The following is a 12,322-nucleotide window of genomic DNA, read 5'->3' as shown; positions in this document are numbered from 1 at the left end:
ATTTACGAGGATGATTCCTGGAATGAAAGAGCTTACACATGATGAGCATTTGTCGGCTCTTGGACTGTACTCACTGGAGTACAGAAGAATGGGAGGGGACCTTATACAAACATTTAAAATGTTGAAAGGACTGGACAGAGTAGATGTGGCCAAGTTGTTTCCCTTGGTGGGTGAATCCAGGACCAGAGGGCACAATCTTAGAATTGGAGGGTACAGGTTTAAAACAGAGATGAGGAGAAATTTCTTTAGCCAGAGGGTAGTGAATTTATGGAATTCCTTGCCACGTACAGCAGTGGAGGCTAGATCATTGGAGGCGTTTAAGGAAGAGATAGATAGATATCTAATTATTCAAGGTATCCTCTGGTCCTGGATTCACCCACCAAGGGATATAGGGATAAGGCCGGAAATTGGGGTTAGAATAGTTTGTTATTGTTTTTTTTTGGGTTTTTTTGCTTTTTGTTTTTTTTTTGTTTTTTTTTTCATTGCCCCCTCCCCATTTCTCAGTCTTTTTCTTTTCCCTTTTCTTTGGAGCAGACTCGATGGGCCGAATGGCCTACTTCTGCTCCCTTGTCTTGTGATCTTGTGATGGAACTTGGGCCAGTATACTACAGCTCCATTTCTAAATCCATGACAGAATAAACAAGTGTAGACTGTGAATAGAGTGAAGTTGAATGGACACACAGTATTTTATCACAGTAGATTTTCTATTCTTCTCATTTAAGAGGAGACTTCCAAAAAAAATGAAGCTTTCTGCTATTTGTTGCCCTCTTTGGGAAAACCAGCATCCTCCCTGCCAGTTTTTAACTATTATGGCAGTATGTCAAGAATGTGGAATTAGAAAATCAACCACTTAATATCTTACCTGCATGATTTGATAAATGTCCCCCCCTTTACAAAGGAATGAAATTTGTTCGATCATTGACTGTATTTCCTGTGCTTCCTTCTCACTCTTGCTTATGCTTTCATTTAAGGAGTTAATGATTTTCATCTGTTCGGCTTTGACAATGGCCATTGTTTCATCCTCCACCCTCTTCAATGTTGTAATCATATCCCTGTACTTCTGAGATAGTTGCTTCTGAAGTCTTGATGTTGAGGCCTGTAGACAAATGAGGACAAGTCAGGTACAGTGGATCTAAATAGCTAAACAGAAAACATTTGCTGGCTTATTCTTGCCATCACTAATCAGCATTAACAGATAATAGTAAAAGCTATGTTGCCAATTGTCAGCCAGTTGTACAAGTGGATGAATATAGATCACTTTGGAGAGCTGAGTACCAAAGCACACTGGGTAATATAACATCCAGCTATTCTGGGTAATAGATCATTTGGATATTCTAGATGGTGAACTATTCAGGTGTAGGTGAAAACCCAGGTATTCTGGATAATGGTATATGTGTATATTCTGGATAATAGAACATTCAGGCATACCGGTTGTTCAGCATCTGTGTAATCTGAGGTGTTCTGGGTGTTCTGCATAGTGGAATATTCAGCCATTCTGAGTAACATCATCAGGGCATTCTAGGGAGCAGAACATCTTGGAATGTGCGAGGAGCAACGGGTATTCTGCATAGTGGAACACCAAGCCATTCTAGCTAATACAACATCTGGGCATTCAGTGTCACAGAACATTTGGATATTCTGGTCAGTAGAAGATCCAGACATTTGGGGTATTGGAACATTTGGGCATTCTGGACAAAAGAACATCTGGAATTCTTGGCCATCATTTGTCCAATAAAATGTGAAGTGTCCTACTTGCATCTGGCATAAGCAAAATGCAGGGGTTTGTGCCACATTTTCAGTAGAGAGGCTCCTAATGTCAGATTGTGCTATGATGGCCTCACTATGTTCAGCCCCTTGCCACTCAGAACAAGGCATCTTAGAAAAACAGCAAGGAATGATAAAGGAACTTTTTTTTCCCTATCAGAGAACAGCGGATTCATGGGCTAAAGGCACTCTGTCTTTACCTCTCATTGTCTTGGTGTGGCAGCCAGCATAATCAAAGACCCCACCCACCCAGGACATTCTCTCTTCTCTCCCCTTCCATTGAGTAGAAGATACAGGAGCCTGAGGGCACATACCACTAGACTTAAGGACAGCTTCTACCCCACTGTGATAAGACTATTGAACAGTTCCCTTATACAATGAGATGGACTATGACCTCACGATCTATCTTGTTGTGACCTTGGACTTTATTGCACTGCACTTCCTCTGTAGCTGTGACACCTTACTCTGTACTGTTATTGTTTTTAACTGTACTACATCAATGCACTCTGTACTGACTCAATGTAACTGCACTGTGTAATGAATTGACCTGTATGATCGGTAGGCAAGACAAGTTTTTCCACTGTAGCTCAGTACAAGTGACAATAATAAACCAATACCAATACCAGAATCTACTGTGTCTTTGTATCCCTCAACAGCATCTTCCATGCATCACCCCCACCAAACACCCCCACCTCCCCAAATACACAACCCCCAATTTTGGACCAGGCCCTTGAATCTCTGGGTAAGTGTCTGGGGTATCATGGTTATAATGTTATAGCTGTTCAAGATGTTGGTAAGGCCATAATTGCAGTACAGCATACAGTTCTGGTCACCCTGCTATAGGAAGGATGCCATTAAACTGGAAAAGATGCAAAAAGAATTTACAAGGATGTTACCGGGACTGGACGGATTGAGTTATAAGGAGAGGCTGGAGAGGCTAAGAATTTTTTTCCCTGGAGTTCAAGAGGCTGAGGGGTGACCTTATGGAAGTTTATAAAATCATGAGGGACACAGATAAAGTGAATGGCCACAGTCTTTTCCCCAGGGTAGGGGAGTCTGAAACTAGAGGGCATAGGTTTAAAGTGAGAGGGGAAGGACTTAAAAGGGACCTGAGGGGCGACTTTTTCATACAAACAGTGGTGCATATATGGAATGAGCTGCCAGAGGAAGTGGTGGAGGCAGGTACAATTACAGCATTTAAAAGGCAATTGGACGGGTACATGGATAGGAAAGGTTGAGAGGGATATGGGCCAAACCAGACAAATGGGACTAGCTCAGTTAGGCAACTTGGTTGGCATGGATGAGTTGGGCCGAAGGGCCTGTTTTCCATGCTGGATAGATCAATGACTCGATGACCCTATCGGAGGTTGCAAATCCAGCCATACTGGCATCAGCCAGGAACAGTTCAGCTTGTACAACTTTCACCATCGTAGTTCCATGCAAGGAAGAAAGATAAATCAGAACTATACGCCCTTCTTATTAATGCAGTTTTGCCATCATCTTACAACTAGCTGTAAGTGTAAGTAACAACTAGACATGTCTAATCATTGGTTACAATTAAGGTTATGTTCACACGGCAAGGACACTCACGTTCACTTCAACAATGTTGTTGGCAATATATTTGATATTGTTTTGGATCAACGACATGTGCGTCTGTAGGTCTCCAGCCTGTGACTCCAACATTGACTTTGAAAAGTAAAACAGAAAAACAGAATTGTTACTCAGTAGCAGTTTCTTTAGCAATGGACATATGTAGCTAACCCCAGCACGTTGTCCTGCTCACTCACAGAATGGGTGACAGAATGAATTCATTTAGAAGCTGGAAACTAAGGAGCAGATTCTTTCACTGGACACAAATACAGCACTGCACCAGATGCTGTCACCTCTCCTGATAGTTCTTGTTATAATCAAGACTTACCATTGTTGGTGCTGCCAGATTCTCAGGACAGGTCTAGGTAAAGCCTGAGTCATGTGGGCTCAATATCTCAGAGAATACTTCAGAGGACTGGTAAATCTCCTCCTTGTGGACGGCTTCCCAGAAAATCATCAAACATGGACGGAAGGGTGTTTTTCAAGTGTCCTTGGGTGAAAGCCAATTCCCTGCAAAACAGGTCACTTCCACTTGTGTGGAAAACAACAGAGATGACCAACCTTGTCTTCCAACCAGCCAGCCTAGTCTTCCTATGGACAGTATTTAGCTGACAGGATGGGGTTTGGCCCTCCTGGCTCACTAACCACTGACTCCCCCCAGTGGATTTTTCAACATCAGTCTTATTCCATTTTATTTTTGGGTGGGCTACCACTGGTATTTGCAGCTGCACTTGGGACCTCATGGCCAGAGAGAAAGGAGAACAATCACAGATTCCAAGAGTGAGTGACTGCAGCTCCTGGAAAAGGTTGGACAGCTGCAAAACCAACACTGCCTGCAATGAAAGGAGAAATTCCACCCTCTGGGACCAAAAAGCTATACATCTATTTACACTCAATATCTTTTGGGGGTATTGAGATTATTGCTGATGTTCAGACTCTTTGGGTTGACACTTTTTCAGACTTAGGAGGTATCAATGAGCCAGCAGTGCCAAAGAGGTATTCTCCTCCTTGATAACTTAAGCATCCCTCTCTGTGATTGGGTGAATCTGATGCAACTGTTCTTTCAGCACCCAGTTCATTGAAAGTCGAGTTTGTTGTTATATGCACATGTACATCTATGCACAGGTGCAATGTAAAACTTAATTGCAGAAGCATCACAGGCACATAGCATCAGAGACACAATATTCACAAGAAAAACATAAATTAAACAAATTATATACAATTTTTACAAGAAAGAACACAATTAGAACAAAAAAAATCCATTGCAGTGCATTCAACAACTAAACAAACCAACAACATGTCAATACAAAAATACTGCAAATGCTAGAAATCTGAAATAAAAACAGATAATGCTGGAAACACTCAGCAGGTCAGGCAGCAACTGTGGAAAGAGAAACAGAATTAGTGTTTCAAATTGAGACTTTTCATCAATTTTAGCTCTGAAGCTTTCAATTCTTTGATCACATCTATAACATGAAGAAACCTTACTAAAATCATTGGAGAAATATTTGGAGAACCTCACTTGATATTCATCTCCAGCTCTTGGCCTTGGAGTATTTAATTAAAACACATTGGTTGACATATGTATGCTAGTGAGATCTTGCTGTGCAATCTTGCAGGGAGGAGGGTGCAGATGGTTTAGTATTTCTCCAGTGTCAGACTCCCACGGACGTGCTTGCGTCTCCACATGTTTGCAGTAAAGTTGGCAGCTTAACCAAAAGTGGTGGAAAGCATTGTCGTAACACTGACACTGAGTGGCTGGAGAAGGGCTCCTGGGATCCTTACAATTACTTAAGACAGAATACCTTTCAAAACCAAGGAAGATACAGCAAATCTTTCGAAACTGAGCAGGCCTCAGCTGGAGTTAAGTGGCCAGTTCTGGGCACCACACTTTAAGGAAGAATCTCCAGGTCTTCGAGAGGTATATTTACTGGAACCAAGGATGGGAAACTTCTCTTGCAAATCGAGAATGGAGAAGATGAGTTTCTTTTTCATAGAGCAAGAAGATTAAGGTGAGGTTTGACAGAAGTGTTCAAAATCATGAAGGGTTTTACATAAGAACATAAGGAACAGGAGCAGGAAAAGGCCAATTGATCCTTGACCCTCTCTGCCGTTTGGTAAGATCTCATCTGATCTAATCTTCGCTTCAGCGCCACTCTCCCATTCTCTTCCCAAAATCCTTGATTCCTTTGTAGTTTAAATGTACATCAAACACTGCCTTAAATACATTCAATGACCGCCTCCACGGCTCTCTGGGGTTGGGAATTCCAAAGATTCACAACCCTTTGAGGGGAGAAATTCCTCTTCATGTCCATCTTAATTGAGCAAGGCTTTATTTTGAAATTATGCCCCCTAGTTCTAGATACCCCACTAGGAGAAGCTTCTTCTCATCATCCGCCTATCATCTCCCCACAAAACCTAATGTTTCAGTAAGATCTCTCATTTGGTGTAGACCCAACCTTTCTTCACATATCAATCCTTTTATTCCAGGGATCAACCTACAGAACTTTCTCTGCACTGCTGCCTATATAAGTATATCCTTCCTTAAATATAAAGTATCCAAAACTCTATGCAGTAAGACTGTATCCAATCGTTAAAATATCCAAAACTGTATGCAAGTCGTCGAAATGTGGTCTCACCTGTGTCCCGTAAAGTTGCATCAAAACTACCCTACTTTGATACTTCACACCCCCTGCAACAAAGGCCAACATCCCATTTGAGTACCACCAGGCTCAATGAAAAGCTTCTCTCCCGCTGTTATAAGACTGTTGAACGGTCCTCTAGTACAACAAGATGGACTCTTGACTTCACAATCTACCTCGTTATGACCTTGCACCTAATGTCTGCCTGCACTGCACTTTCTCTGTAGCTGTTCCACCTTATTCTGCACTCTGTTGTTGCTTTACCTTGTACTACCTCAAAGCACAGTGTAATGAATTGATCTGTATGAACAGTATGCAAGACAAGTGTTTCACCGTACCTCGGTACATGTGACAATAATAAATCAATTTACCAATTTAACAATTTAATTACTTGCTAATTTTTTGAATTTCATATACAAAGATCGGCAATACTGCAACATTTTATAATCTCTCTCCATTTAAGTATTATTTTATCTTTTAATTCTTCCAAAAGTGGATGACCTCACATATTCCCACATTACACTCGATCTGCCAACTTCTTTCCCACTCAATTAAACTGCCTGTATCCCTTTGTAGGCTCTTTGTGTCCTCCTCACAACCTGCTAACCCACCTATATTTGTATCATCAGCAAATTTGGCTGCAATATACTCTGAGGTAGAGAATTCCAGAATTCACCACTCTCTGCGAGAAGAAATTTCTATGTACCTTGGTTTTTATCTTATCTTGTAGTGATATCCCCTCATTCAAGACTGCCCCCACTAGTTAAAGTATCTCAACATCTACCCTGTCATGCCCCCTGAGGATCTTATATGTTTCAATAAGATCACCCCTCATTCTTCTGAACTCCAGAGTGTCTTCATGTCTTTTAGTCAACTTTATGTTTTAGGATTTTTTTAATTACAAGTATTTTTAATCACTTTCTTATATTTTAATTCTTATTAATAGAAACTAAATGTTAGAATTATTTAAAAACTGGTAAATTTAATGACAGCTTTGACACAAAGAAAGTCTAGACTTTCTTTGTGCCCTTCTCCAACACCCCAACACCCGTCCCCAACTTTTTTACCTTCTGCTGAAGGCTGTCAGGTGCAGTTAAGAAGTGGAGCTTCTACACTATCCTAGCAGCAACCCAAATCTCATTGCCTGAAGGTGCTTAGAGACAGTGAAAAAGACCATCCACACCCTGCCTAGGTAGCTGTGGGCATTCAGGGACGACAGATGGAAATCTCAACAAGACTCAGACCACGATGTTTATTTATAGAATTTCAGGAAAGCGCTCAATTCCGTTCTCTGTTTGTCCTAACCAAAGACCTTGTTAAAAGGGACATTAAATAATGTCCCTAAATGTTCTTTTTATTGCTAACTGTGCCTCTAAGTAGTACACTGATCAAATCAAAAACAAATTGTATCTTAAACATTATTACATTCTGCAAAAAATTACATTTTTATTTTGAAATTGTTCTACGTGTAACAGATTGTGTGGCTTGTTACAGGATATTCAAAGACTGTTGCATTTCCAGGGTCAATGGAAAGTAATGTAAAATGTGCTTTCAGTTCCATTCTCTTTTGCTGGAATTGCAGGGGGTTAATTGTTTTCAGAGACTGCCCTTACCACTTTTAGAGGGGTATGTGCAAGGAGAAAAGTTTACAATCCTGTTAGGGGCAATAATCCCCGACCCTTTTGAGTGTGCTATTTTTACCAGGCTTTGAATCAATGCACTCATACATTACTTGATGATTTATCTGTTCTTTGTGATATGTCCTTTGTGATGGGGCATGGCTTTAAAGTAATGGGTGGGAAGTTCAAGGGAGGTATCAGAGGAAGGTTTTTTATAGAGTGGTTGGGGCATGGAATGCGCTGCCTGGGGTGGTGGTGGAGGCAGGTACATTGGTCAAATTCAAGAGATTACTAGATAAGCATATGGAGGAATTTAAAATAGAGGGATATGTGGGAGGAAGGGGTTAGATAGTCTTAGGCAAGGTTTAAAGGTCAGCACAACATTGTGGGCCGAAGGGCCTGTACTGTGCTGTACTGTTCTATGGTTCTATATGTTGCACAAACTGTATTAATTTAAAAACATGGTGAAATTTATTTCACCATACTTTTAAATTAATACAGTTACCATGTGGATGGAAACTCTTACGCACAAATATACAATAGTGACAATACAACTGAATTCTTGTTAATGATTTGACTCTCAAATTCACTGAGGCCAGAAGTCTGAGACCCTAGAGCTGGGACTTGAATCCAGCAACACTTAGGTTGTCAGCCTGGCATTAAAACCATCACAACCATACTTCCAGTCATAGATCAAATGATGCTGCTCGTCATACTCTATCCTCTTAGCCACAATTATTGCAACTAGCCACAATTTCCTAATGACGTGAGTTGATAAAAATCATTCATTACTTAACGCATTGCATTCAGAAAGTCCAGTAAGCTTGACTGAACAGAAGTTCCTCACACTTCATTGTTGCATTATTGTCAGCCATGCCTTCAGTTGTAGAGTCATAGAGTACGGAAGTAGGCACTTAGCCCACTGAATCCGCCCCAATCATCAAGCACCCATTTACGTTAATCCTACACTAATCCCATTTTATTCTTCCCACATTTCTGTCAACTCTCCCCAGATTCCACCACTCTCTTACACATCCAGGGCAATTTACAGTAGCCAACTAACCTACCAATCCACATGTCTATGGAATATGGGAGGAAACAGAAGCACTCAGAGGAAACCCATGCAGTCCCAGGGAGAATGTACAGACTCCACACAGAGAGCACCTGAGGTCAGCCCAATGCTCTGGATTTCCCTCCCTAAACCTCTCGAGAAATCCAAAAATTCTGAGAGAAAAAGTTCCTCTCTTTCACCATGTAAATACAACAACTTGTATTTCTGAAGCATATTTAATGAGTAAAACTTCATATGGTGCTTCTGTTGCCAATAAAATTGGCCTCTCAACTTGTTCTTCATTCCTTAAAATCTACCCCTGATCAAGCTTTCAGTTATCTATCCTAACATTTTTTACCATGGCCCAGTGACTAATTTTGTCTGATAACCTTCTAGAAAGTCATTGCTGATACTGAGACCAGAAAGAAAGACTTATATTTCTGTAGCAACTTTTATGATCTCCAGGACATTCCAAAGTACCTTACAGCCAATAAAGTAGTTTTGAAGTGTGCTCACTATTGTAATATAGGAAACAGTGAAGGGGAGGGAAAACCAAGTCTCAAGACCCCTTCAAGTTGTTTAATTATTTGTGGTGAAAATGGTATTTGTTTGCTCAATGACGATGCACATGTAGGACCTTGAACAACACATTTGTTGTTCATTGCAATTATTGATCCCACATGGATGTGAATCTTCATCTGCCACATCTTCCTTTAAGTGCTCAGCCCTACTTTCTAATGAGTGCTATGAAACTCTTCTCTGAACTAAGGTCCAGATTCCAGCTTTGATGGGAGATCTGAAAGCATGTGTAGGTTGTATTGTGGGTTGGTTAGTAAAGAGCTGTGGATTTGAAGAATTTCAGTCACAAATCCACAGCCTCGTTGTTAACTTCTGGGAAGAGGAGGATGTTCTCTGGAACCTCTGAGGTGCCCTAACCATGACCATCTTCATGAAAGGAGGTAAAGTCTGAATGCGGTAACTACAGAGGATCTTCCTGCTGTCTGCACAGGGACAGTCATCTTCAAACGCCACCTCCCAGTGTGGATTCCACCCATACAGAGGCACAGTGCATATATTTCTTATGTTTCTTTATGACATGGAAGGAAACCATTCAGCCCATCATATCTATGCTGGCTCCCCTCTAATGATCTTTACCATGTGACAAATACAAGAAAGTAGCACTAGCCTCTATAAGTGGTCTTTTTTGGACTCAGTAAAGCCTTTGACTCCATCAATTGGGAGGGACTGTGTGCTAGAGTTAACAAAACTCATCTCATAACCATGTATGTAAGTTATGAAAAGTTATACAAGAAGAATTGAATTCACACTTGAAACAACAACGTGGACTCTAGGGAAGAGCAGGAGAATGGGGCTTTCAAAGGGAGAGGTCACTTACAATGGGTCAAATGGCCCCCTTCTCTGCTTAATGTCCTCTGGTTTCATCATTCAGAGTTTGAGCCTTTTAATTAGGAACATATGTGGAGCACAGAAACAGGCCCTTCATTCAACACCATCCTCAAAATCCGCTGACACAGATATTCACCTCCATCTTCTGCTTGCTTTGCAATGGTATGTAAGCCAGTATATTAATCAATGAAGGCAAAAGAGACTGCAAATGTCTCTTGCTTCCACATGTGCTGCTTGACCCATTCAGTTCTTCCAGCATTCTGTGTTTTTATTCATCAATGGCTGTGCAATTAAAAATGCCTTAAAATCCTAACAAATAATTAAAGGCATTAAAATAAAGTTAAAATAAAAGTAAATCACTTAAAACCATAGAATCATAGAACACTACAACACAGAAAACAGGCCATTCGGCCCTTCTAGTCTATGCCTAAACTTTATTCCGCTAGTCCCATTTACCTGCACCCAGTCCATAACCCTCCAGACCTCTCCCGTCCACTTACCTGCACCTGGGTTTTTTCACAGGGTTGGTGACTACATTCAGTTGAATGGGATCACGTTTCACATGCCAGCCATCCCTGGCATTAAGCTAAGATAAAGCCGAGAAGCCTGGTGCCAAGTGCACCTGGGTCCTTTCTGGGCTCAATGGTGAATTTGGCTGCGTGTGCGGGTAAGTCCGAGGTCTGTAGAGTCACAGACTGGAGGTGCCAAACCTTCGGTTAGAAGGTAAAGGTAATCCGCACCCTGCAACATTGGAGACACCACGTGGTGAGGAGGCTGCGATTAGTATGGTATGAGTCGGGTGAACCTAAATGATGGCGAAAAGGAGAAATAGTTGCAGTGGGTAGTCTTTACCTTAGCATGTTTGAGCATCTCGTTCAAAGTAACCACTGAGTGGGCCTTATGGCGTCCAGCCACAATACAGATGACACATACAGGAACATCGTCTTCCTGACAGTAAAGCTTGAACTCTTCGTTGTGCTTGGAGCAATTCGTCAAGGAAGTCAGTAGCTTTTTCGACATGGTTCTCAAAGACTACTTTGTTGTGTTTGAATATTCAGGTCACGACTGCACTGGAGGTTCCTGGTGATTCTTCTGTCGTTGTAATGTTCTCTGCACAGTTAACACAATGTATCCACACAGGCCGCCCTTCTGTTTCCCTCTGATAAAAGTATTTCTTTTTCTGTTTAAGAAACAAGGGAGCACAATAACATTGCTACTTCTGTTGGCAGGGTGTTTAGCCTCTCAGAAGCAGAACACATGGCTAGAAATCGATATGACTTCATTTCTCAGTCATTATACAGATGTAAAGCGTCCAGTTTTAGCTGAACTCCCTTCATGATTGTCCCTGAGAGACACATCTAGGTGACCAAACTCAGAGACCATATTTTTCTACAGATCCCAGGGAATGTAGTCCTCCTCCTCCAGGATACGTCAGCTCCCATCCCAATTCTCCAGAACCGTTAAATAAAGAAAAGTTTAATGTTGTTGTGTGGAGGAGGGAGGAGAGTGGCGGCAACTCTCCCTACAACACACTGCTGCTGATTGCCCCTGCCCTCACCCATGTTGCCTGACCTGACCTTCTGTTGTACTCCTCCCAGAACGTCCCTGAAGGCAGCTGCCAGTGATTGGGAATTATTTTGCTCATTGAGCGAGCTGCCTGTGGAGGAGAGGCAGGTATCAGCAGCTAAATGGAGATTAATTAGGCAGGATTTGGGACACAAATCAAATAGAATAGCATTGTCCAACTGTTGTACAATAAGAGGTCTACAGTGAATATTTCTCAACTGTATTCACAAAGGAGAAGGACATAGGAGGAGAATTCAGGGATGAAGACGATGAAACTATGGAACAGATCACCATTAATAAGGAAGAGATATTGAAATCAAAGTTGAGTTTATTGTCATGTGCACAAGTACATGTATGCACAGGTGCAATGAAAAGCTTACTTGCAGCGGCATCATAGGCACACAGCATCATAGAAGCAGCATTCACAAGAAAAACATAAACATAAATTATACACAATTTTTGCAAGAATCAAACACAATTAGAACAAAAAATTGTCCATTTTAGTGCAAAGTAATCCCTATCAGGATTAAAAGTGGATAGTTTCCCCTGGGAAATGAGATGTATCCTAGGCTTCCTTGGAAGAAAATTGCTGGGGCTCTGAATGAGATTTTTTAAGTCTTGGAGATACAAGAGACTGCTGATGCTGGAATCTGGAGCAAAAAAGCACTTCTGGAAGAAAGCAG

General features: G+C 41.4%; 1 protein-coding gene across 1 annotated transcript in view; it reads right to left on the bottom strand.

Annotated features, from left to right (window-relative positions):
- The window catches only part of LOC127580373 (E3 ubiquitin-protein ligase TRIM39-like), a 38,966-nt gene extending 27,873 nt beyond the window's left edge, over positions 1 to 11,093 (bottom strand). The window contains exons 1-3 of the mRNA XM_052033743.1: positions 10,926 to 11,093; positions 3,355 to 3,450; positions 949 to 1,096 (exon numbers count right to left, since the gene is read on the bottom strand). Of these exons, the coding sequence (XP_051889703.1) occupies positions 949 to 1,096; positions 3,355 to 3,450; positions 10,926 to 11,093 (412 nt within the window). The remainder of the gene's footprint in view (positions 1 to 948; positions 1,097 to 3,354; positions 3,451 to 10,925) is intronic.
- Between the last annotated feature and the right edge of the window lie 1,229 nt (positions 11,094 to 12,322).

The sequence above is a fragment of the Pristis pectinata genome, chromosome 2 (genome assembly GCF_009764475.1).
Source record: "Pristis pectinata isolate sPriPec2 chromosome 2, sPriPec2.1.pri, whole genome shotgun sequence".
Lineage (NCBI taxonomy): Eukaryota > Metazoa > Chordata > Chondrichthyes > Rhinopristiformes > Pristidae > Pristis > Pristis pectinata.
The sequence above is the reverse complement of the archived record's forward strand: the minus strand, read 5'-3'. Positions and strand labels throughout refer to the sequence as shown.